Source organism: Natrix helvetica (assembly GCF_964273705.1).
Source record: "Natrix helvetica genome assembly, chromosome: 14".
Lineage (NCBI taxonomy): Eukaryota > Metazoa > Chordata > Lepidosauria > Squamata > Natricidae > Natrix > Natrix helvetica.
This window is the reverse complement of record NC_138564.1, coordinates 14,329,503-14,355,339: the sequence shown is the minus strand read 5'-3', so window position 1 is coordinate 14,355,339 and position 25,837 is coordinate 14,329,503. Positions and strand designations below refer to the sequence as shown.

General features: G+C 57.5%; 1 protein-coding gene across 2 annotated transcripts; it reads right to left on the bottom strand.

The window, feature by feature from the left end:
* Window positions 1-978: 978 nt before the first annotated feature.
* On the bottom strand, window positions 979-23,267 carry SEZ6L (seizure related 6 homolog like). Of its 2 annotated transcripts, none has more exons than XM_081966703.1 (17): window positions 23,089-23,267; window positions 12,487-13,065; window positions 12,044-12,177; window positions 10,828-11,017; window positions 9,778-9,963; window positions 9,530-9,695; window positions 8,746-8,912; window positions 7,312-7,506; window positions 7,096-7,234; window positions 5,531-5,727; window positions 5,233-5,427; window positions 4,623-4,814; window positions 4,311-4,505; window positions 4,118-4,150; window positions 3,905-4,016; window positions 3,682-3,784; window positions 979-3,050 (listed from the first exon to the last, which is right to left on the bottom strand). In XM_081966703.1, exons 1-17 carry the CDS (start codon window positions 23,168-23,170, stop codon window positions 3,021-3,023), a joined length of 2,895 nt encoding a protein of 964 aa, XP_081822829.1. In that variant the 5' UTR covers window positions 23,171-23,267; the 3' UTR covers window positions 979-3,020. The 2 variants fall into 2 exon arrangements, with proteins under 2 accessions (XP_081822829.1, XP_081822828.1); XM_081966702.1 differs by having other exon boundaries at window positions 980-3,050; window positions 3,905-4,019.
* Between the last annotated feature and the right edge of the window lie 2,570 nt (window positions 23,268-25,837).

Genomic DNA, 25,837 nt, shown 5'->3' with positions numbered 1-25,837 from the left:
TCTGAGCACTCAGGCTGGAGAGCGGGCTGCTTACCTTGGTCAGAGGCAGCATTAATCCCTCCCACCCGGCCCCTGGAATCCCAGTCAGAGTGGCTGAAGACACGGTGGGCTTCCCAGCAGGATAGTTGAGCCCCCCCTCTCCTGAAGCCAGTTGCAGCAGCGGGGATGGGGGGTGGCCCTTCAATCAAGGCCTTGGAGAGCAGGCTGTTTGAGCAGAACCCCAGAGTGAGGGGGTGGCGTTCCTTAGCAACCAGACCCCCCACCAGCTGCTCTTTTCCATTCAGCCATCAGACGGAGAAAGTGCTGCCCAGCCTCTCCGCTGCTCCCAGGCAGGAGAGCAAATGCCCGTCCTGGCAGCCTTTCGGGAAGGGGAGCAGAGTTCCTGGTTGGTGCATTGCAGGACTGCATGGCCAGCCAGCCACCTCCTCTCCCCCCACATTGCCCCCTCCCCCCCAATTGCCTGTGGTAAAGCTGGGCTGGGCCAGGTTCCTTGTACCCAAGGCCAAAGATTCCTGGGGCTGCCAGGAGAGCAGTATAAAGGGGGGGTGTCTTCCTCAGCCTCCCCTCACTTGAAGACCCTTTGTGGTGGCCCAAGACAGCTAGTTGTTCAAAGTGGAGGAGAGGGGATGCCTATCCCCATAGCCCAGGAAAAGGAGGCACACAGCCTTCGCAAAGGAGCTCCCCCGGTGGCTCTGGGCCAGGGACGTTTCCAGCCTTTCTCCCCTCCGAGGTGAGGGAAGCCCTCAAGGCAGGTGCCCTTTGCAAGGGCCAGTCAGGCCTCCAGATGCCCCCCCCCCTTGCTCTGAGCTTCTGGGCTGTGAGGAGGGACACGGCCTTCAGGTAGGAAAGGGCCACGCTGGGCGTCCCACTGCAATGACACTGCTGGATGTGTCATTTGAAAAGCCAGGCAGCGAGGGGTGGTTCCTTTCCCCCCAAAGCTTCTCGGAAGACCCCTCCCAGTTGGGGAAAAGCAGGCAGGTCTCCCAGGGGCCGTTTCTCTCCTGCTTGGTGAACCCTGAGACTCTTCCAGTCCAGGGCTTGGGGGTCCTGCTTGTTTGATCTAAACCGGCAAGGCGAGATGCACGTGGCCTCCTGCCTGTGCTTCGTGTCTTGTGTGGCCATGTGAGAAACTCCGTGACGCTGCATCGATTTTGCATCATTAAGAAAAGGAAGCCCTGGAGGGAGGCAGCCATGAGGGTCTGGTTTCCTGCTCGAGAGGAAAGATCACAGCTGAGCAGCCGTGTTGTTGCTGTGTCTTCACACTGGCTCAAAAACACCCAAGCTGTTAGGTGCCGACACTCCCGCTGTTAGGACTACCCCAAGCAGCTCAGAACCACTGAAAGCACTTCCCCACTCCCTTGGGAACACAGTACCGCCATCGGAGAGCTCACTCAACGCCAGCCCTGCCCAAAGAGGTCGCATCATCTTCAAAAATATTTAATCCCATCATCACACTTATAAAAGGAGGAGGAGGAGGAGAGATGTTGTGTACACTTGCTTCTGGGCACAGCACCTTTCCCAGGCTTCCCAAACCACAATACACTTTCACGGGAGGGGGAGGGAGGGGGGGGCTGTATGCTTTAAAAGGAAGGAAACACACCCACTCCCAAACCCTTGACGCCTGCAGAGAGGTACCAGCCTGGATTTCTAATCTAAAACAGACATGTTTAAAAAATCATCATGGTTACATTTTCACTGTTTTTACAAAGGGAATAAACCAGCCCAACATCTTCCTCCTCCAGTTCATAACAAGAGGGGGCTTGAGCGGGGGAGGGGGTTGAGGGGCAAGGGGGAGGGGCAAAGTCTTCTGTCCTCATCACAGAAAGAGGGGCAGCAGGGAGCCCACCAGCCCTTTCTCTCTTTCTCCTCCTTAAAACCCGACGTGTTGCAGGGCAGAGGCCTCCAGCAGGACAAGCAGCTGAGAGTCACTTGGGGGGGGGGGTGTTTTTGTCCTGGACACGGCTCCAAGGTGGATGCAGGGGGAGGGGGCGTCAGCCAGTCTCAGGAGTTCTGGCTCATCCAGCTCGCCTCTCACCCCTGCATTGTAAGTCCCCTTTAGGTTCCCCGGGGGCTCCTGATGCAACCGGGTGGGTGGGTGGCAGTGCCAGAGGCCTCTGGAGGAGCTTGATCCCCAGTTCTGCTTGGGAAAGGAAGGAGGTGAGTGGGAGAACGGCCTGAAGATCCACCTCCTCTCTCTGTCCTTCCTGACAGCAGATCTCCAGAGGCAAAGCAGGTGCCAGGGCAAAGGGGGACTTGCCCACAAGCAGCAGGGTCATCAAGGCCAGGAGGATGGAAGAGGTTGCTACAGCCAAGGATTTCTTCGGAAGGATGTGTCCGAGACCCCCCCTCAAAAGGTCCCCTGCCCTTCATCTTCCAGAGCCCCCACTCTGCATCTTCTTCCTCCTCGTTCACCCTGGGGCTGCTGCAATCCATACCTCTCACTTGTGATAAAAGTGGGGAGTGGCCTTGGCACGGGTTTCCCTCCACTGGGCTTCTGGGCCTCCCTGACAGCCAGCGGTCCCAAAGTCTCAGGCCTGCTGGGTTTCCCCACGAAGGCTCCTCAGGCAGAGGCAGAAGTGGCACCCACTGTGCCCAGAGTGGGCCAAGAGAAGAGCTGCCTTGCCAAGAGGTCAGTGATTTGGCCGGAGTGGGCAAGTCAAGTCTTGCCCCTTCACCAGAGGGAGCCTCAGTTTTCAACCACAGGTTTGCCAAGCACATCCACAAGACCCAGGAAAAGAACCAAGCAAGGGCGTCCCTGGGGGCCAGCCGTGTAAGCGGCTGTGTTGCCAAGCAGGCTCAGCTCCACGCCAGCAAAGCCTGAGCCCAGCACCGCCAGGAGGCTGGAGAGATCACCGAGGGAAGGTCCACCAAGACGAAGAGGAAGAAGTGGGCACAGCTGGATGGAAAGTGAAAGGAGAGCTGGGGTTCAAGCTCTCGGGCAGATTCCACCACATCTCCCAGTGGATCCCTTGAGGAGATATTGGGGGTGGAAGTCGAGGTGGGGTGTGTTAGGGGCTGCTTCAGATGGACACCTCGTATTCCCGGGTTTCCTGTGGAGAGAGAGAGAGAGAGGGAGGGAGGTGTGGCAGTGGTCACTGACGAATCTCCTCCTCCAACTCATTTGAAGAGAAGCTCTTGGGGTTTAAATTCAGCACTTGGCCAGGAAAGGCATGGGGAGGGGCGTCTTTGCACCTGACTCTGAGGCTGACCTGAAGAAGGGAGCAGTTGGGGGCATCCCTTGCTGGGTTAAAGTTGGGAGAACAGCCAATGCATGCTCAGTAGAATGTCCTGCAATGGCTTCCTTTTCTCTCAAATAAGGAAATGGAATGGCTACTCATGTTGATTACAACCCTGGCCGACCCACCAGTCCAGTCCCAGGGCGCTGGGGCTTCTCCACGTGGGGAAAGAAGAACAATGGGGATTTCCCTGCCCCCTTCCTGCTCTGGCCACTCTGAGGGCACCAGGGTGAGGCTCCCCCCAGCCACACGGACTGGTTCACCCAGCCAAAAGGAGGACACTTGAATTGGAGGTGGCTTTGCAAGGTGTCCGTTGGCCGCCTTGGTGGCAGACAGCAGTGGCCTGCCATTTTCCAGGATGACTTCTCTAGATCCGGCCCTGGGACGTCCAGGCAGCCTCCGTTTAACTCCCAACAGGTTCTGCTGAGAGGAGGCAGCAACTCACCCCCGTCTCGTAAATTGGATTGTCAAACTCCGTCTCCACTGTGATTTGGCTGTATGGATGGGAATACATGAGGGGCAACCGCAGGCTGGAGTAGTAGCGACATCTGAAGGGAAGAGGAAAGCAAAGCCTCCATGGCTCAGCCCAGCTTCCACTGAGAAAAGCCGCCAGTAGCTGGGAAGGGAGAGCATGCATGGTGGCTGTGCGTGAGACCCTCCCTCCCTACCTCGTGACGTAGACGTAGGCGCCCCCCAGCAGCAAGGAAACGACAAGAACGGGGATGAAGATGGCCAGCGCCATGTTGCCTCCCTCCAAGGACGTTTCTGCAGCAGCTTCTGCTACTAAAGAGACAAAAGGCTGCAAGGCTCCCTGGCACAGCCTGCCCTTCCCAGGTGCCCAGATCCCACGGGCAGAGGGGGAGGGACTGACTGAGACTTACCTTCCAAGGCATGTTCAAAGCTGTCTTGGTTGACTGGAAGAGAGGCAGGGAGTCAAGTGGGGGGGGCATGATGGCTAACTGGGCTTTGGGCTCCTGCCTCTGACATCCCCCCAGCAAAATCCCCCTCCTCCCCCTTCAGTCGCAGGGCTCCTCTTGCCAAGAGGGGGCAGCCCCAAGAGCCGAGGGGAGTTACCTTTGCAGGTGGGGAGCGGCCCACTCCACCGGGAAGGCTGCCCCAGAATGCACTTGAGAGTCAGCTCCCCGAGCAGCTCAAAGCCTTCATAGCACATGAAGGTCAGCGACTCGCCCGGCAGGTAGAGGCGTTTGTAGAGGATCTGGTAGCCATTTTCAGGCAGTCCTGGGTTGTCACAGGCCAGGGATTCCTCCGCTGCATGGAGGGAATTGGGGAGCGGGTTAGCAAGGGGACTAGCCCAGGGGGGGGCTTATTCCATGCGACTGCAAACAAGGGAGAAGCACGAATTCCCTAGGCAAGCTCTGGACTTACGCACGCAGCGGGGCAGCCTGGAGGTCCAGATGGGGGTCCCCGTTTCCCGGCTGTAGCAGGTGAGAAGGGAGCTCCCCTCAAGCACAAAGCCCAGGTGGCAGGTGTACTGGATGGTGGTTCCAACCAGGAGCACCGGGTCCGAAATTAAGCGGGTCGAGTGTTCCACCTCTCCGGGATCCGTGCAATACATGACTAGGGTGAAAAGTAGGAGGCCAGGCTGGAGCATCCTGACGGGCTCAGGCCAGACCGTCCGGCATGTTCCCCCTTCTGCATCGGCCTGAAGGGGCAGCCCTGACCCTCCCCATAAAACCAGGTCAAAGCAGCTGCGTTCTTTGCAAGCTCAGCCCGTTGTGTATGCGTGGTGTGTGTGTGTGTGTTCCAGAGTGACTGACTCCCCATTTACTGGCTGCCACAGGACTTAAAGACAGCCTGCCGTTCTTCTCCCCCCCCCCCCCCCCGCTGCCCTCTACAACTTGGGATTGCCCATCCATTTTCCAGCAGAGACCGAGAGAAAAACCCAGAAGGAATGGCTGAGAAACTGAATTTCCCTGCCCGAAACTCTGGTGCAACTCTCAGCCCCAGAGGGGATAAAATCTGGGCGGGGCCATACTTTTCTCACAGAAAGGGGGGTCGCTGCTCCAGGTGAGGTCCCACTGGCAGGTGAGGGTGTCGCTGCCGACAATATCATAGCCCGGGTCACACTGGTAAGTAATTTTGGCCTCCCGAACCAGCTCGGTGTGAGAAGTGGTCTTCCAGCCGTTCTGGATTTCCGGCAGGTCCGAGCAGGACTCATTCCGCGAGGTTTCTGAAGGAGCCAGAAGGGGCCTTGGTGAGAACGGGCGGGGGGCCCAGAGGCCTGGCTTCCTGGCCAAAAGTGGGGCACCCCAAGGAAGCCCAGGCTCACCCACCGATGTAGCTCATGGTGAAGCCCTGCCCCTTCCCGAAGATGAGGCCAGCCGGGTCCGAGTGGAATTGGATGGTCAAGTCGGGCGTGGAGGAATAGAGCTTCTGGGGCCCGCTGGGGCCCAGGAACTGGCCCAGGATGTGGCTGTTGAGGTCATCCCCGTCGTAGACTGTGAGGATGTCGCTCTGGCTCAGGTTCAAGCTGCAGGGAGAGAAGAGGGGAGCGGGAAGGGCCTGCTGGGTCATCAGGGCCTCTGAGGGGCGCTCAGGGAGCCACTGCTGAGATCTGCCGGGATCTCCTGGGATCAGCAGCTGACAGAAACTTCTCTCCCCTCCCTCTGGAGGAGCCCTAGCTGGTGAGAGGGGGTGGAGGAGCTGGCCCTGGTTACCGGGAGTCCCTGAGAAGCTTATAAGAAAGATGGCAGCACCCTTCCCTGCTCTTGCCACCGACAGATAGACTGTTCCTGGATAGGAGGGCTCTCGGCTGCTGCAAGCACAAGAGCTGCCGGCTGCAACCTTTCCTTGCCTGAGCCCATCATCCACAGCCCAGATTGGTGCCCGGAGCTCCAAGTGAGCAGAAAACTTTATTTTGCCTTGCCTTACTGCTTTCTGCTGTCAATTCCACGATGCTTCTGCTGGCCAGCAGGGGGAGCTGTTAGCCCAACATTGCCAATCTTTACTTGAGAGTTTTGTGAGTGAGAAATGGGGGGGGAAGCCCCCCCATCTCTTTAACTGCATTGGGCTTTTCTGAGCCAAGAAGGGGATGGGGTTGGGGAGCACGGAGCCTGCTGGATGGGCATGGGTGCTCCTAGTTACTCCTCCTCCTCCTGGACATTCGGCTGAGGCTGGAAGATTCTGAACAGCAGCACTGAGACTGGGGGGGTGGAGGAGGGGGGGCAGCTCTGCCATAGCACCTTGGAAAGCAACCAACATTTGCAACCCCAGGGAGACAGGGCAGTGTCGTCCCCTTCCAAAGAGCAGCCCCTTCCCTTCCACAGGGGCCCTGGGCTTTCCTCCGCTTAGGGCCCTCGCAATCCAGAGCAGCGAAAACAAGGGAAACGTCCCCAAAAGATCTGAGATGCTGCGTTGCTGGAGAGAAGAAAGAAGCTCTGGCAGTCTTCCCCCCCCTCCCCCCGTGCTGCCATTGGTGGGGAAGAAGCAGAATCAAAGTATCTGTCATTCAAGCTGGATTATCAAGAGCCACGCAGGGGTTTCTGCAGGGAGGAATCACAAGTCCCAAGTGAGGCTTTAATTGGCTGTGAGGTGTGTGTGTGTGTGAAGCAAGAGCCGGGAAGAGCTTGAGCGCCCAGGGGCTGCCAATCCAGAGACTGCCTTTTGCCTGGTGGGATGCATTTGTGGGAGAGGCGGCCAGAGGCAACTCCGGTCAAGGGAGACCACCGAGCAGATCTGCCTGTGCCCCTCCCCCACCCTTGACGCAGCCCCACTTTCACCTTGCAGGCAGACAACAAACACCTCCCGCCCCCCAACAGCCTTTCTGAAGTGCAAACTCTCCCTCCCCAATGCTGAGTACAGATGCATGAAATCTCCCCCAGCCAGAGGAAATACTCACAGCTGAATGTCCAGGAAGATTCGCTTCTCCTCCCCCACGTGGACCTTCCAGATGCAGTCCTCGCCCTCCGCATAGGGCTCGGGCCAGTTGGGGGACAGGATGACTCCGGCCGCCGTGGAGAGCTCTCCCCCGCAGGTGGCTGCAAGGATAGGAGTCAGGACGCCTCTGCTGCAGCCCCCTTCCAGGGTCCGAGCCCCCCAACCTGACCTGACCCACCTCGGCACAAGGGCTCCGTGTCGTTCCAGTAGGGGTCCCTGAGGTTGATGCACTCGATGGCTGCTGGCCCCTGCTCCAGGCTGTGCCCGGGGTCACAGGTGAACTCCACAACTGCCCCCAGGTTGTAGGTGGCATCGGAGGTGGTGAAGTTGCCATTCTGCAGGTGGGGCTCGTAGCAGTGGCCCTTCTCAAAGGCTGGGGGGATGGGAGAAAGAAGGGCAGGACTGGCACAGGCAGGCCCCCCCCCAGCACCCCCTTCTGCAGGAAGTCCTTGCGGCTTCCCACCCAACAGGTCCTTTTGGTGCAGGGGATCAGCACAGCCCAGTCAGGAAGCAGCCTCAGGCTGGGGGCAATTACTTTGCCAAGGGGCCTGAATGAACCTCAGTTTCCTGGAAAATTGGAAGGATTCAATTCTGATTCCATCCGTTGCATTGAACTGTCAAAGGGATCCAGAAGTTCACTGTTTGGGTCCAGCTTTTTTCTTTAAGGCTCTTTTGCTCATGTGTAGCCGACCATTTTATCTTTTGGCCCTGATCTCATCCGGGGAAATTGAGCCGACCTTCCCTATTCGGCTCTGGGCTCTCTGGCCTCCCTCGGGTTGCGGGGCTCCAGGAGCTCTCCGAGGTGCTGGTGGCTGCCAAAGGGCCTGCAGGGGACCAAGTGGGTGCCAGCAGAGCCCTGGGCATGCCCGGGTGGCAGAGGGCTCCTGAGGCAGGCAGGGAAAGAGCAGAGAACCTGGGGAAGAGGATGGGGACTTCAGGCTGGATCGGGTGGGGAGACGCCGCCTGCAGGCAGCACAAAATCAAATGGTGTTCAGCGTGGCAGAATTTTAAGTGGAGAAAAAGATGAAGAAGGAGGAATGGAGCTCTCGTGATGACGCAGTAAGTAATCATCAGGAGCAATAAAGGCCAGAAAATCAGGGCTCCCCGCTTGAGAGATAAGAAGATGCCTTGGCCGAGGATCCGGATTCACCAAAAGAGAGGAAAGGCTCTGTTCCATCTCTCAGGCTCCTGTTCCTGAGAGCTGTGGGCGTTTCTCTCTGCTAGGTTTCCTCTAGGTGATGGGAGGGAGGCTGAGCGGCTCCCCACACCCCAGGTAGAGGAGGGGAGGAGGCTCCTCCAGCCTTTGGAGGAATTCAAGGGTCACCTCACCCACCAGGAGACCTCTGGAGAGGTCAGTCTGGCCAGTATTGTAGAAACACCCCGACTTCCTTGGCACCTTTGCCCACCTGCTCCCATGCCCAATGGGCAGCCTCCAGTTAGTCCTGATCTCCAGCGCCAAGGTGGGAGGATTGGGCCCACTGCAAGCAGCCCTCCCCCACCCGGACCTCCCTCTTTGGAATGAGGAGGTTTGCATCCCAGCCCTTGCCTTCATTTTGCACCTTCAGCAGTAAGAGGCAAAAAGCCCCTTCCCCCCGCAGGATGAGTGCATCACCTTCGAACCGAATGTTGAAGGTGGGCTCTCCATCGGGGTCCTCCGAGGTGAAGGCGACACGCAAGGCGTTTCCTTCACTGATCACTCCTTCGAAAGGCACGTTGCTACCCTGCTGGGAAGCGTAGAGCACAGCCGAGCGGTTCGATTCTCCCCCGTAGACCACCATTCTGGAGCACAAGGAGAAGCAAGACCAAGGTCAGTGTGTGTGTGTGTGTGTGTGTGTGTGTGTGTGTGTGTGTGTGTGTGTGTGTAAGAGTGAAAGCCTCAGGGGAGGATGGGCCTCAGGGCCACCTGGCTGCTGCCCTTGCTCCCAGTGCAGCTGGGGAGGGGCCCCATTTTCCTTTCTTTCCACTTCTGAAGCTGCTCTATGGTCCCGGGGTCCCATTACGAGAACATCAAGTACAAGAGGGGCAAAGTCTGCCAAGGGATGCCAGGGAAACTGCCATGTTTTCTATGGTCATAAAAAGGTGTTTAACTCTGGCATCTCAGCACAGCTCATAAAGGGGTTTTATTGTCTGTCTACCAGTTCCTCGTTTTTATTTTTATAAATGCTGCTCCTGCCACTTCAAAGGCTGTGCTGGCAAAGTGTGCTGGGCAGCCAAATACTCCAGATGTGGTTGGAGAAGGATCCTTATTTCTGGCAGCTGGTGCACAAGCTGCTGGTGGAAAACAGCCCCAGGATTGGATTTTTGAACCACGCAGCTCAGTGTTAGAAATCATGGCGGGCATTTTGTTTTCCCACCGTTGTTGCCTCTCAGAAAACATCAGCCCAGCCTTTTCTCACCTTTGCTTGCCCGCCAGTGCCAGCCTCTCAAAGTGCAGGTGAAGTTTCTGCCCCTCAGGGGCGCTGACCGTCCACACACAAGCCATGCTGCCCAAGGGGCTCCTCAGAGAGGTTGGGGCCAGGATGCGGCCAAAGGAGGCGTTGCGCACGGTGCCTCCACAGGGGGCTGAAAGCAGAGACAGCGGGGCAGATGGTCAAGGGGCAGCCTGCCAGACTTTGGCCACCACTGCCCGCTCATCCCCCCCTACCTGAGCAGATGGGCTCCGGGGCGCTCCAGTGTGGCTTGGAAGCATTGAGGCAGGTCAGGCTCTGCGGTCCCTCCAGCTCGTAACCCAGGTGGCAGTTAAAATGAGCCAGGCCCCCCGAGTGCAGGCCCAGGACGGCCACCTCCCCAAAATTGGGCCTCCGTGGGAAGCTGCAGCTCAGCATGAAGACTATTGGGGAAAATGCACAGCTAACATTACAAGGACAGGCGGCGGCGGGGGGGGGGGGGGGGAATTTGCCAAGCAGCACGGGACGGAGGAAGGCTGCCAACTGGCTCTCTGAATTCTGGAAGCCCTGGAGGTCTGCTGGGTGACGGGGAGACTCCTCAGCCTGCCCTGCCCAGGGGGAGCCGGACCACAGAGGCTGCATTCAGTCCTTCGACAGTGAGCCCAGAATGGTGCCCACCCTCCAACCGAGAGATTTCAACAGGGCTCTGCCACCTGGGATGGCTCTCCTCTGAACACCCCCCAGGGCTCCCTGGAAATCTTGCCTGCAGCCTCCTTCCTTCCCACAGCCCCACATGCCACATCAGGCCTTGCCCTCTGTGCCCCGGGGGCCTCTGCACAGAAAGGCTTTTAAGCCCTTTTGCTCTCTACCCTTCCCTCCGACTGCAAGCGCGAAAGACACCCGCTTCCCTTCCAGCCTCTCCCTAAGCACACCTGCGCCTTTTGTGCAGGTGCCTGGAGGTGAATTGCCTGTCTGGGAATCAGGCCAGCAAGAATGATGGGTTGAAGCCCCTCAAACAAGCAAAAAGTCCATTTCCTTTGGCTGCAGAGGCCCTAAATTCCGCCTGAACCCATAACCCTTATCCAGGCCGGAGGGACTGGTCATCCCCTGTGAAAGGCCCAGCTGTGGGGCAGCCCCATTTCTTCCAGAGAAGGTGGGGCCGTGTCTGGTGGGGCATCTCAGGCCTCCTTTCGGCCCCTTCGAGCCTTGGCAGGAGGCAAAGTCAGCAAAGAAACTCCTGCTTTTGGAAAGGAAGACCTGCAAGGAAGCTTTGGGAGGGGGGAATCTTGGATGGGGAGGGGGCTTACTTTGATAATGCAGCTGGAAAGTCCCCAGGCCGTCCGGGAAGGCTTGGAAGAGAACCGAGATGGTGTTGGTGGGGCTGCGGATGACCTGGCCTTCTACCAGGAGGGTCTGGTTGGCCAGCGTGACCAAGTGGCCGTCGTCCTCCCCACGAATGGCCAGCACTTCCCCCTCGGACAGGTTCACGCTCTTCACCTGCACTCAGGAAGAGACCCGTCAGATGAGAGGAACCCAAAGTCCCACAGCGGCTTTACTCCGGGGGGAAAAGGATTTCCACCAGGAGGACCTCATGATGCCCTGAACTGAGGCGGCTGACCCACTCAAGTCCCCCTGGGGTGGAGCAGCCAAACAAAGGGCCTCGGAGCCAATCGATGTTGAATGAGCTCCATGGTTCTCTCCTTCACCTGAAGGGTTTTCCTGCTCTGAATAGCAGCCTCTGAAAGCTTCGCTTCTGCTCAGCCTGGCATTTCTGCCGCCTGAAATGTCCTGCATAAGCAGCCCCAGAAATCACCCACCAGGGCCGCAGGCAGCAGCCCCAGCTCTCCCGGCCCGGGAGGCAAGCAAAAAACAGCAGAGGTGGAGACCCCACACAGCATCAGGAATCTCTTCTGGATGATGCTGAACCAGACGGGCGGGGAGGAAAGCACCCTCGGGGTCATAGCTGGCACGAGGGAGTCTGCCCATGAGTCTCTGGGTGCCTCATAGGGATGTAACTGGAGAGGTATTTCCTTTGGAAGAGGCTGGGCCCACCCTGCTTCCCTCTGGATGTGGCGGAGGACTATTTCTGATATGGACTGTACACTGCCTCGAGTCCCTTTTGGGAGAGGGGGAGGTCTATAAGCGCTAAGAAATAAATAAATAAAAATAAATAAATAAATAAATAAATAAATAAATAAATAAATAAAAATAAATAAATAAATAAATACATACATAAATACATACATACATACATACATACATACATACATACATACATACATACATACAACTCCCAGGCTGAGCAGCAGGGGAGGAGGGCGTAAGACCCTCTGGAGTGAGGCTCCAGAGTGAGCCGCAATTTCTCTGGGGCCCATTTCAAGACTACATTTTGCCTCTGGGTGAGAAGCCAGCTGCCCAGGGAGGGTGCCCTCCTTAGCCGTAATAGCTGGGTTTGTTCAAGAGGGAAGGGTCACCTGGTTCAGCAACCCCCTCTCATGCCAGCCCTCCAGTAGCCCTTCCTACCTGCAGCTCCACCCCATATCCAGTGTACACTCTCACGTGGAAGGTGCACTCCAGGAAGCCGTTCTGGGGCACCAGCGGAGCCTCGGCTGAGTCGATGTAGCCCTCCGGCTCAGAGAAATTCATGCTGCAGAGACCTGCAAGGGAGGCCAGCCGAAAGCTCCCTCACCTGGCCTCTTCCAGGGCACCGAGAGCAGCCAGGATCAGCCTCCCAGCAGGCCTGGAGGAGCCTTACTGGGCTCCAGGAAGTCCTGGGCTGGGAGCCCACACCTCAGAGGAGGTGGGCAGACCAAGGAAAAGGGCTCCAGCAAAAAGCACTGGAAGGCGCATCACGACCCCTCCCCAACCCTTCCCATCAGCAGAGCGGGTGGAGGAACAAAAGTGCAGCCAAAAGGCAGGGGCAGCGGTGGGGAGACGGCTGGCTCGGGTGGGCAGAGATCACTTACTTGGCAGCTGCTCCAGGGGGCTGACGGTGGCAGAAGTTGCTTCCCTGGAGGAAGATCCCCCCTTCACAGCCTCATCCTCGGCCCTCTGGGGGGGCATGTTGGCCAGGATCCCGGCTTCCTTTTCAAGGGTCTCGGTCACCCCTCGGGGAGAAGCACCAGGACCCCAAGTGGTTGGCAGAACTGTGAAAGGAGAGATCTGGAGCGAGGAATGGCTGGTCACCCCGAGGCTGATTTTCCTGCCGTCCCCCTCAGGCACGGTGGGCTTCTCTTCCAGAGACCCAGGGAGCCCTTCCCCCAAATCCTCCACAAAAGGCCCGGGGTTCGTGGCCAGCATCAGCCGTTGGGTCTCCTGCTTCTTTCTGGCAGGAGGGGTCGGTCGTGCAGTGGGCCCCGAGAAGGCCCTCTTGGAGGGCGAAGGCAGCTTGGGAGCCAGGGCATCCAGGGGCTCTTCCAGCACCTGCTCCGGACCCTTCGGGGTGGGGGCTCTGGAGGGCCCTGTCTTCCTCCTGAGAAAGGTGCTGTTTGTGAGCTCCTCCCAGTGGGGAAATGAGCCCAGGGGTTTCCCCGCAGAGTTTGTGCCTGGATGGAGCAGAAAGGGGGAGAAAAAGAGGCAATCGGTCAACTGGAGATACATCCACACCAGAAGACCTGCGGGTGGGGGGAGACACACTGGGGCCCTGTGGGCATTAAGGGGTCCCAGGCAGGGCCGGCTGTGGTTCCAACACTTTGGCAGAGGTGCCCCAGCAGGTCCAGGTGGAAAATTGGAAAGAGGAGATTCTTGGCTCTTGCAAAAAAAACCCCAGGTTATGGGCACAGAGAGTCCATGGGTGGTTTCCATGACCCTCATGACTGAGGGGGAGTTGGGGGAGGGGAAAGCGGCTCAGTTGCAGTCACACATGCCCCCCCCCCTTGCAGAAGGCCAGCGAGGGGTTCCTGATTGCATAGAAGGGGCTCTTAACTAAACCTGCCCAGAGCCGCCTGATCCCGGCCGTGGGAGCCCGGAGATTAATTGCTAGGAGATCCTGGTCTATCTGGGGACAAGCAGCCCTTGAGGCCAGAGACGGGAAGAGGAGGAGACCTTCCAGCCCAGAGCTGAGCTGACCAGGATCCCTGCAACAGCTGCTGCAGAGGGCAGAAGCTTCTAGAAAGAACAGTACAGCACTAGTTTGACAGCTCCAGAAAGTGTACATCCCTCCCCACCCCCCAAAAATATTACTGGCAAAAAGGTTAAATCACAGCTGGCAGTTTGGCCCTGTGGCCCTCCTCCCTTGGGCCCTCCCCACGGGCAGAGGGCCCTGTGTGCCTGCCGAGGGGCCCCTCAAAGAGGCTTCTGTGGAGAGGCCGGGGGGGCCTGCCACGAGGGGAGGGGGGCATCTTCACCCCTCCCGGCCCTGCCTTTCAGTTACGGTGCATCATTTTAAGCCAAGGCCTCTGGAAAGAGGGGAGCCCCCCTCCCAGTCACTGGTTTTCTCCACCACTGCCTTTCACACCCAGCGAGGGGCAAAACTGCCAAGTCTTTCTCTAACTACCAGCAGGAGGCACCACGCAATTACTCTGGCAGAAGTGGGAGTAATTACGGCTCAACTGCCAGGCTTTGCCTGCTGAAAGTCACAACCCTCCAAGAGTCCTTGGCTCCGTGCATTGAAAAGGGATGGGGGGGGGGAGAGCTTATTTCTTAGAAAGGGGAGGGGGGAAAGTATATCTGAACCCAAAGAGGTTTCCCCTTGTGGTGGTAAAAATAATGCCCTTCCTTGTGGGACCATTTTGAAAAGCAAATGTTACTCAATTTCTCATGGGGGGGGGGGGGGCTGGAGGAGCCATGAAACAAATTCGGCTCAAGGAGGCCGAGAGGGGAGGGGTTGGGGGCCAGGTTCCCTCCTCTGAGCCTTGCAGGGCCAGCTTGGCTCCTGGGGGGGGGGATGCTTCTGTGAGATGACCAGAGAACCCTGGGTCCCGTTGGGGTGTGTGTGTGTGTGTGTGACTTTGCCCAGCTGGGAAGGTGAAGAGAGGAGCAGAGTCTGGAGGAGCTCCCCCGCCCCCTGGCTGGCTGGGACAGCATCACCCAAGAGAGGGGGGTGGGTGGGTGACTCATGGGCTCTTCCAAACACTTCAATTAGAGCAAACATAGACATGTTGGGGGGGGGACATTTGCATCTTTGTTCTCCATACAGCCCACCCCCCATATTATTTCCCACTCTGCCAAGGCTTCCCTCAAGTGCCCCTTCCCTCGGGCCAGCAACTGGTTGCCTCTCTGTGTCATGGTTTGGGCCAGAGTGCAGCAGTGCTGGCATTCTCCTTTGGCGCCGGGGGATAAATTGGAGCCTCATTTAGGGGCAGGACCCCAGCCCTTCAGAGCTATGTTCCCCCCCCCCCATTCCAAGCTAGCCTCTGGGTCCCATCCACCCTGCCTCTGTAGGGAGCCAGCAGGAGGACTCCCAGGAACCCCCCAGCGGCCCTTTTCCTCCGGCCTCTCCTGGGCAGGCTGCCCTCAACCACAAAGGCTCCATCTGCCCCCACCCCCTCCACCCCCAGCTAATAGGCTCATCCTGCAGGAATCGATCAAGCGCTGACTTGACTTGCCTGGACGTGCAAGCGTGCCCAGAATAGTTGGGGAGCCTGGCCAAGGGACAAAGCGAGGCAGACACGGTGAAGGCAAAGGTCAGAACGATCGAGCTAGATGGGCTAGCTGGCAAGGGACGTGCCAGTCCCCCAGGCAGGTCAAGGCTGGAAACCCACCCAGCCCCACTTGCTGGCCGAGCGCCTCTCCCTCGCCTTTTCTTGATAAAATGCTGTTGGTTTCTTCTCTTGGCAGGGATAATTAAGCCAGCCTTGCAGGGTCTAATCTTGGCTCTGCCTTCCAGCCACTAATAGATCTTCTGTTCCTGCTTATCTCCCGAAAACAACGCCATAGATCACTCCCGGCTCCTTTGGAGGGAGGTGGGGGGGGAGCCCAGTGGGGGCCGAGGGTGGTCTCCGGAGTTGCTGTGCAGGAGGGGATCAGACTCTGACTTCCTAAGAAACTCTTCCAGTGCTCCTGACAGTGCAGCCTGCCCAGGAAGCCATCGGGGGGGGGGGGGAGATGGAGAAAGGGCTCCTTCCGGTGAGAAACGACGCAATATGGCAACAGAAGCTTCCACGGAATCAGCCCTTCGGCCCAGCTTAGGACAATGGCTGGGAAGAGAGTTGGGGGCCCGACCCTCCACCGGCTGCAGGGAGGGCTGAATGGAGCCTGAGCAGAGGTGGCCTTTGCCTTCTCCTTGCCTGCCTTTGACCATTCCTGGGAAGAAAATCAGGCTAGGAAATGACAAGGTTTGTAACTGAAGCCGCCCCCCCGCCCCCCACCCCCGCATATAAGGATTTTGTTCTCGGGTTTGATTGCATCCGCTTGCTAGCTTAACCCGTGTGGGTTGTTTCTTGTTCCTTTTTAAATCAGCTCTGTTGCCATCTTCTTCATGAACACTCCTGCATCTTTACAGAACTGGACACTTCTTAAAACTAGCCGATCTGAATTCGTCTCTCTCTGAGCCACTGGCCAAGACAGAAGGGCCGACTCCCTTGCCCTGAAATGGGGAGGGGCTGGGGGGACTGTTCCAGGTTCCCTTCACACGACAGGCTGCTGTGCTTTGAAAGTAGGCGGCTATTACACAGTCCTTCTGCGCATTTCCCCCCAAGAGAATGAAATATGATGGCAATTTGGAAACCGAAAGACTCAGAGACCCAGAGTGATCAACCCGTCTTCCTTCCTTGCACCGAGAGGGGCTTAAAGCAACTTCTGCAAGAGATTTTTCTAGGTCAGCCCGTTCCCATTGCCTTGTGCAGGAACCTTCCCCTCTCAGCTCTCTTGTCCAGATTAATTAACTGGGTAATGGCAACAGTAATGAAGGGGAGGCAAAGAGTTGACCCACATCCCTCTTGATGAGCAAAGGCTGCCAGTGACTCAGACTTCAAGGGACTCTCGGCAGCTCCTCCCCCACTCCCTGCAAAATTAGGAAACAAAACAGAAAACCTCGCTGGTCCCCAGGCTGAATCCAGAGGGAGACTCACTTGCCTTGGTCAATTCAACTCCCGGTCTTTGAATGATCTGAGGATCGTGGGCTCCTGCCATTTCGCAGGAAAGAAGGGAGTTTTTAAAGGGCTCAAGACACCAACTGCTTCTTCTCAATGCACTCCAGAGCGGATGCTCTTTTTCAGGGGAGGGAGGGGCTGCCAGCTTGGGTGACGGGCGTCGCAAGACCCAGGTTCTAATTCAAACTGAAGCTTTGTTGGTGGACTGCTTTGGTTAAAGAGAAGACTCTCTCTAGCTTCTTTTCTGCTTGCAAAGAAATGAAATTTTAACTTGGGTTTTGACGATTAGATTTGTTTTGGATGATAGAAGTTTGTTTGTTGTAACTTAGTTGATTTTTAGGCTTTTATCTGTATTGAGGAAAGGCAGAAATTGCTTTTTTCCCTTTTTGTCAGCACTCATCAATTTTGCTTTTCCCTTCCTCTTCCCTCTTTTTAAATTTATTTTTTGCTTTTTTGTACTTTATGCTTTTCTGAAATTTGCTAACGTTTTTAGGAAGAAGAAGGCCCCTTTGGGGCCCTCAGCCATGTCCAAATCTCAAATTTACAGGGGTTGTAACGCTGCAAGAGGAAAGAGCCCAGGCCCCCTGCTCGGAGTTCCCTGGAGGCCAAAAGAAGGTTTAAAAAACAACCTTCCTGTGCATTAAAAAGACCCCCTGAATTGTCTCTGCTCAGCTGCTCAGGCACCTGGGGGGGGGGGCTCCCACTGAAGGCGACACGTCCTTGAGAAACAGCTGGAAAAGGCTGCCCTCCAAAGAAACTCTCCAGACTTGAATTTCGGGAAAATTTCACAGTTTACATTTTGCAAAATGTATTTGCTGCTTTCTGTTTTTCTTTATGATTCACAAAATCCTCTAATCGCTTTGAGAGGCTAACTCACTTTGAGGTGGGCAAGAAAGAAGCAAAGCTGATCCTTGCAGGAAAACTCCGCAGCCCCTTTTAGCGGTGACCAAATTAAAACCGGCATGTCAGGAGGCCAGAAGCGCCCACTTCCTGGAGGATTCCTGGAAGAAGCTTGGGCTTTGCATTGTCAGCTGCTGTTTGCTCAATTCTGCAAACTGAGCCCATCAAGTCTCGGCCGCTCACCCCCACACCCACCCCTTGCGGGTGCCTCGACATTCTCTCTCACACAGTCTCTTCACGGGCGCTTTAAAGCAGAATTAGAGGCCTGCAAAGTAATTTCTGAAAGTTAAAACAATGCAGGTGGTTTTCCTTTTCTCCTCTGGATGAAGGCAGCCAGCCGGCCCATCCATTCCCCCAGGAGACTCTCCCTCCACCTCTGCGTTTTATTCTGCTCAATTGGTCTTAATTATATTAGAAAGGATAATGATAACCCTTCCCAGGAGCGGGAGGCCTCTCACATGGCAAGGACTGGCAGGGCGGTGCTGAGAATGGCCGGTCAAGCGAGCAGCAGCTGGAACCACAGTGGCCTGGCCAGGGAAGAGGGGGCCGCTGGGGCCTGGGCTGAGCCAGGAGGGCCAAGAGCCAGAAGCCTGCTGGAGGGCCTTGAAGGCTGGCCCAGGCAGGTGGATGGAGAGAGGGACACCAGAGCAGCAGGGGGGACAACACTGGACTCTCAGCCCAAACTCAGCAGCCTGTCCAGAGGATGGAGTGGCCCAAACAATGCAAGGAGCCTGGAGATGGGGAAGGAGGCGGCACCTGTTCTGCCATGGAGCGGGGAGGGTCTCTCCTCCACCTGGCCTTTCCCTTTTCTGCACCACTCATCCACCTGCAGCTTGCTTCCCCCTTGTCTCCATCGACCAGTCCAGAGGGACCATCCCTCATCCAGGACCCTTGCCACATGTGCCACAAACAATCCATTCAGTTTTGCCAAGGAGATGGCTGGGCTGATGGGATTGGGCTCCCTCGGAAGAGCGGGAGCTTCATCCACTCCATTTCCCGCATTATAAAACCTCCTTTCTTCTCGATTGTGTCATTTCTTGGCACCAGCACCCAGTTGTGCTCTTGGGCAACCTTTACTGCCCCACAGAAAGCCACAGGCGTGCAGCAAATCCCTCTCTGGGGTAAATGAAACACCAACACAATCTCCGTGCCCAGCAGCCACCCACACACCTCACGCCTGTCCATTGGCCTCGCCTCCCTCCCTCCCCCAGCTGCGCTCCTGGCTTTGTCTGGCTCCTGGCGCTTCTCCTGGCAGGTAAGGGAGCAAACCCAATCGATATTCCATCGGAGCCCTCCTGAGCAGTAATCACACTCCCCGTGGGAAGGCGGCTGGGGGAATGGCGGCATGCAACAGAGACGGCGGCTTTTCTTCTTCATTCTTTTGACCGTCAGTTCCAACGGCTCAGCTCCGGCACTTGGCCTGCGGTTCCCTCTGGCTCTGAACCCCTTCTCTGCTGGCCAAGGTGGCCAGAAAGCAAAGGGGGGCTCTGGGGGAGCCGGGGTCTTCAAACAAAGACCCTCCCCGGACAAAGTCTGGAAAGGGTTGCAGGGAGAGGTGGGTGGGCTGGGGGGAAAGAAACGTCCTGCTCATTACCAGGAACTGGGTGGCCCTTAGGCTCAGAGTCCAGCCAGGAGGCCTCTCTGGGTCTGCCTCTCTGGCAGCGTCAGCCGAGGGGATCCGGCCTTCTCCGGCCCCTCGGAGACCTTCAGTTCCAAGGAAGGAGCCTAAGAAGCCCAGCAAAGCCCCAAATGCTCTACGAAGTGGTGCTAAGTGGGTTTATTCCTAGTGACAACAAAGAGCCTGCAGCGGCTTTCAGAGATGAGAACCTATTAAGCAGATGGTTGCAGGGCGTTCTGTGCATTAATAAAACGGAGGGGACTTCGGATTATGAATCCTCCGCTCTGGTGGTGCGGCTGCAGGAGTAATGAAATGCACACTTAACTATTTATTAGCCCATCCAGAGAGGGCTTCCCGCTCTTGGCCAAGAGGCGTCCACGGAAAAGACTGGAAGCTGGGGGTCTACCAACAGGCCCTCTTAAAATCCGCAGCATAAAATCAGTATTTGTGACTGGCGGGAGTTCAAGTGAAGCCACTTCTCCACTTCCGAGCGCCAGAGGGGCTGAGAAGGAGAGGGTGCGGCTCTACTCCGGGGAGGCCCGCCCTCTGCAACCTCTTATGTGCAGCCACAGAGAAAGCCCTGCCCTGCCCAGCGGGAGAGTCAGTTCCACACCACAGTCCATGAGGCTTGCGTGGTGTCAAAGGCAACTGGTGGGTGAAATGATTCCAGGGCTGAGCTCACCCGAGTTCTCCTCAAGCACTCTGGGAGGAGACGTTGGGGGGCTTTGCTGCTTGCACAGAAGCCCCCCCCCCGGGCAGAAGACGCCTCCTCGCCCATTTTCCCTTGGATGGATTTCATTCTGGGCAGCCCTCCTTCTCCGCCTCCCTCCTGGTCCCTCCTCCTGCTTCCCCAGTTCCTCCCTGGGAATTCTCCAAGGCAAGGAAGAAGCCATTTGGGAGGCAGCAGAGAAGACATTTTCCAACCACACCACAGGTAGGCAAGAGGGCTGGGCTGGATCTGGAAGTGGCAAAGGGGGGAAGGGTCTCTAGGAGGGGCTCAGCTTCTCCAAAGCAGGTAACCCGGTGCAAGGACAGTATCCTGAGTTTTGGAGAGTTTGGCCTCTTTCTCAGCTCGGCTGTGCCACCAGAGGCACTTCTCCAAGTGGGGAGGGGGCTACCGGATGTTCAAAGAGTCCCTAGGAGCGGGGAGGGGGCTTTCCGGCTTCCTCCTGATCCTGGCCAGGGTGTTCTGAGGATACGGCTGAGCTGCTGTCTGACGCAATTGCCTCCTTCAGGCTAAGGAGAGAGTCCGGCAGCCAATCTACGGCCTCACAACAGGCACATATGGGAGTTGATTCACCTGGCAGCCGAGTGGCTTTGCAAGCTGGACACAGGAGGGCCTCTTCCCAAAGGCGCAGGAGGCCTGGCCACTTCCCTGCCTTCCTGCCCAGCCTCTCTTGGTTGGGCAGGTCCCATTCCTGCTCTGGACTCTCCTGGCCTTCCCCCAAACCTTTGGCATCCAAGGAAGGAACCATGACAGAATGGGGGGGGGGAAACAGCCCACCTCCTCTCCTGTGACTGTCAAACCCCCTTCCATTGCACTCCACCCCTCCCCTCCCTCCACAGAAACCCCTCCCAGAGGACTCCAACTTCAACTTGGGCATTCAGGGGGCCATAGGCGATCTGCTGCTGCCCTTTAAGAAGGGAGAGAGGCTGAGAGGCTGCCAGTATCACAGTGCAAAACAACTGGCATGGAAACAAGGCGGCTCCAAGACCCTCCCCGATTGCCAGCTGAAGGCTCCTGCATCGCCTGACTGGCAGCCTTGTCCCACCAGGAGGCACCTTGTGGGCAAACATTTGGGTGGGATCAAGACGGCCTTATTCAGGATGCCAGCTCTCCCACAATCTAAAGAGTGCAGGGTTAAGGCTGCATAGCAAACTTGATCCCAGAATAATAACCCTAACCCTCAAAATGGCTGTGGATCTTGCAACTCTCCCGTCCAGGAATCATGTTGCAAGGACAGCAGCCGAGGAATCGACTCTTCCTGGGAAATTGTGTCTCTCTCCACCCATCCTCTTTTCTTGGGTGCCTCCAGGTCGGTCTTGACGCCTGCCTGGGGCCTGGAACAGCTTCTCTGGTTTCCTTGGCACCATTTTCAGAAGCAGCTTGCCCTTCCCGGTTGTGGAGAGGGCGACTGGCCCAAAGCCACCCAACTGGCTTCATGCCTAAGGCAGAACTAGAACTCACCATCTCCCAATTTCTAGCTCAGGACCGCTTGGGGTCCCCTACAGCCCTACTCAAAAGCATTGGGGGAGGCAGCCTGGAGGTTGCAACCATTTCCTGCTTTCTGGAAACGGTGGTGCGAAAACAGCCCGAGTCACAGCCTCAAAGCCAGCCACCTTCTGAAAACCACATTGAACTCCAGCCACAAGCAATTTGCTGCTGCTTCATGGCACACATGCACACACACACCTGTGTCCTCAACCTCTGCCCACCTTGGCTCCTGCCCTGCAGCAGGAAGTGAACCAGTCAGAAGTGGCAGGTGAAGGCAAAGAGGAAGCTCAGAAGAACCAACGTGGGACCTGCTCCTTCCCTCCCAAATCCTCCCTCTCTCCTCCTGAGGCTGCTGTGCTCAGACTCACCAGAATAATGTGATTAAAGACGCATTCTAAAAACATGTCAGATCATTTAAGCTCAGCCAAAACTTTCTGCAAAGGGCTGCCCCCTGCCCTCCCCACAGAAGCCCTTCACCATCCTTTGGGGGAGGGGCAGGGGGCGGGGGCGGGAACCAAAGCAAGAATTCTGTCCCAACAGACTAATTGGGGGGGGTCTTTGCAAAGCCCCTTTTCCTTTTCCCTACGGGAAGAAGGTGCCCCCGAATACCTACCCCTGCCCCACCTTTGAACCGTCTCCGGTTTAATTGAGAATGACACACGTTGAATCCAGGAAAGAAATAAAAGGAACCGGACCTTCTATCCGCAATCTTAGAAAAGAAACGTCAGAGTCAACAAGGCCTTTTGGTTTGAGGGACACGCAGAATCCGAGGCGGGCTACAAGGACTTTGGTCTGCCTGCTGAGTTCGGTGGAGGCCGCTCCTCTGGAACCCGAGACCCAATTTGGGGGCTGGGACAGGGTGGAGGGTCCTTAGGCCTCCCTCCCCTTTTTCCAACCCGCCCATACTTTCCACCCTCCCCCCTTTTCACCTTGCCTTTCTCACGACAGAAACTATATCCGGGAAAGGAATCCTCGCCATCAGCCTGTTGCTCCCCAGAACTGGACGCCAAGGGAGCAGGGGCTGGGGGGAGGGGCGCAGAATCCAGCCCCACCTCCCTGCAGTCCGCCCTCGCCCTGCCGCCCGGGATGGGGCTCCCGTGGGGCGCGCCGGCGAATTCCGGCCTCCTTTGGCTCTCCAAGCGGGGCAGACACAGAAGGGTCCAGAGTGGACCCTTCAGCTCCCAGACGCCCCCCATCTCGGCCGCCCCCAACACTCCAGCCACCCCAGAGACCTCGCAAGGTCCCGGTACCGGAGGCGGTCAAGCCGAGCGTGCCTACCCTCGCCCGCGCTGGCTGCTGAGCGGCGTCGGCGTCAGCTCGGATCTTGAACGAGCCACGACCGGCCGCTTCCCCCCGCGCGGCTCCGGGACACGTTTGACGGGGGTGGGGGTGCAGAGAAGTTCCCGTGCGCGCAGGCCGGCCAGGGAGGCACCGCGAGACCGGCGCTGTCCGGGCCCGTGGTGCTGAAAGCAGGCGGCCCTGAGCGGCGGCGGGACCCCCACAAGCACAGGCGCCCAGGGTCCTCACATTGCCGCGAAGCCAAGGGGAGCCCGTATTCAGGGAGGGGCAGCGCCCCGCCCCTCCCCGCTCCGCCTGGCCTCCCCGCTTTGATGTTCTCCTCCGAACTTGCGTCCGGGATGGGCGGGGGGGCTGCCACGCAGAAGCCGCCCGCGCCCCAGGGCTCCGAGTGGGCGGTGGGAAAGGGGCTCCGAGGGCTCCTTTTGAGGGAAAGAGGGCCGCCGTAGCTGCTCCCCTGAGGATATGAACGGACTCTGCCCCCCTCCCCTTCCCGGCTTGGTCCTACCTTGGCGGGTCCTCTCGGTGCGGCCGCCCAGCAGGCGGAGGAGGAGGAGGAGGAGAAGCGCGAGCCCCCGGGGCCCCGTCATGGTGCTGAGATCCCGCTCCCCGCGACAAGCAGCTCTCCAGCCGAGCCGAACAGCCGCTCCCTGTTCGCGTAGCCCGGCTTGTGGCGGTGGCGGCCGCGGCAACGAAGCCCCTCCTTTACCAATCCGAGCGGGCTCTGCGGGAGGGGGGAGAAATTGGCTCTCTGCTCTGCCCGCCTCCTGCCCGCCCCGCAGGAAAAAGCCGGCGCTGAACCGAAGCTCTTCGCGATGGAGCCGGTCTGAGGGAGAAGCGGCAAGAATGCCACTGAGCGCGTGCAGAGTATATCGAACCCCGCCCGCTGCCGCAGTTCAACCCTCTGCTCGAGGTGGGGTGGGAAAGCGGAGGAGAAATCCCCTTCCTTTTCTCACCCCTGGGCTGAGGCTGACAGGAGACTTCTCCCACCCCCAAGCCCTTGGAAGGCAGAAGCGGGTCCAAAGACCGGCGGTTCCCCCCTCCCCCCTCCCCCTCCCCTCTCTCCGTGGGCTGGAAACATCAGGCGCTTAGCAAAGGCAGCTGCAGCCATCTTCTCTGAGGAAATCTCCCCACACAGAGATCCAAAGGGAGACAAACTCCGAATCAGGCTGGAGAGGCAACTGGTCACCACAGCTGATCTAAGAAGCCCCCAGCAGGGATGGATGAGAGACCATAAGGAAGTTCTGAAGCTGTAAGGCGCCCTGGGGACCCCCTCCCCCCCCAAGAAGAAACAGCAAGTAGTTTCCATGCCGGAGCCAAAAAGGCTGCCCAGAACTGCAGTTCAGCGTCATCTGGATGGCACCAGGTCTGGATCTTAAGCCCAGTTACCCTTTGGCCAGAAAGCCCAGACTATCCTGAGCCAGGCCTGGGTGAAGGCCATTGGCCGCAGCTCCCTCTCTTACTTCCCCTCTCAACTGTTCATCTCCATCCAGTGGGGGGTCAGGTCAAAGGCTGTGTCCCTCCATCCCATCACACCTGCCTTGCCACAGCAGCCTTGCTGGCCACAGGGCCCTTCTGGGCCTCCTCAGGTCTTAATCGTCCTCCCAGCAGACATCCCCCCCCCCGCCTTCAGAATCTGACCGGTTCAATCAGAGAGAAAAGAGGGACTGATGGGATGGATGGCCACAACCCACAAGGTCTTCTCCTGGCTTCCATGGGCAACTCAGGAGCTCAGCCACAGTCACTGTCCTTTCGGAACCAGCCTGTGCTTTGCTGGGTTTTGTCCTGATTTCTGCTTAGAACGAACAGCAACAAACCCCCCCCCCCCTTTCCAGAAATGTTATTTTGTTCTTTTGCATTCATGCACACACTCACACACCCCAAAGCCAAAAATGTGAGTCTCAAAATTCTTTTGCCTACTTCAAGCAGCTGCTTAGCCACAACATAACCCAAGAGCAGTTACAGTTGGCTCGGTTTGGGTTAACACGCCACGCTGGGCAGTTCTTTCCAGGATTCGTGGACTCTGAAGCCACTGAGGGGAAGGACCCAAGGATCAGAAGGAAGAAAACTGGCAAAGAGCCAGAGCTGAAGAAGCTTCTTGGATGAGAAGCAAAATGTCTTCAAAGAAAAAACCAGAAAGTCCAGTTGTCTCTTGAAAAAGCACCTTTGGGACAGCCAGAGGAGGGTTACTTGGAGGCCGGCTGGTCCAAGAATTGTGATTGTTTTCAAGCCCGTGGGCAAACGCCCCCCTAACGGCTCTTTAAAAAGGAGGTCTCTGGGTGGTAGATTTCTTCTACCCTCCCGGCAGAATTGCAGCCAAGGCCTGGGGCAAAATCCGACAGGAGGGAAGAAGTGGTGGAGGGGAGGGAAGCAGAGAACAAGACAGGCAAATGCCGGAGACGAGAACCGATGCCGAGCACATTGGAAAACCAAAACGGCTTCAGTTAATGTACCGAAAATGGCCCAGAAGGATCCTCCCAGGGAAAAGGTCTTTCCATATTCCCTAAAGGGAAGATTTGTTCTGCCTGGTTGGCCCCTCTCTTGCCCTCCAAGAGGGAGAGGGGGGAGGATGGGAGGGGCTGGGGAAAATTGCAGGGAGGGGGAGGGAAGTTACCCAAGCCTTGTGAGTCCCTCAGGTGCCGTGGGAGCCTCTCGGTTTTGACAAGGCTCCCCAAGGCAAGGGTGGCCCCAAGCAGTCCGAAGGGCTGCATGGTCCATTCCCAGCACTGGGAAGGGGGTGAGAGGAATGGAGTAAAGAATACTTGTGGTTGAAACGATGGGTCCGTGGTGCCCTCTGGGCTTGGCTGGTTTCTTGCAGATGTTTCATGATCAAACTAGAAAACTAGCTAGCTTGCTTCCAATGCCAAACAGCCGAGGGTCCAGACAAAGGCCCTACTTGGGGGTGGGGTGGGGGTGGAGAAAGCAACTATGGATCTCCAGCTGCGATTGTAGCCCCCTTTTCTGTGCTGCCGCTTGCCCTGTACATGCAGAGCCAGGAGCGGTGCTGAGAAGAGGCGGCGGAGAGGCTAAAACTGTTTTGTAATTGTGTTTCAAACCCGAGACAGTCTGGGGCTTGTTTGCCTTCCTGCCTTCTAATCCTCCGTTTCCTAACATGAACTGCCTGCAGGCCACAAGGTGCTGGCTGACATCCACCGCCGGGCCGCGTGGATTGTAAATCTGTTTAACAAAAAGGGCCGCCTGAGTGCCAATGCCAGGCTTATAAATATGGAGGCAGGCAGCACCAGCACTCCGGCAAA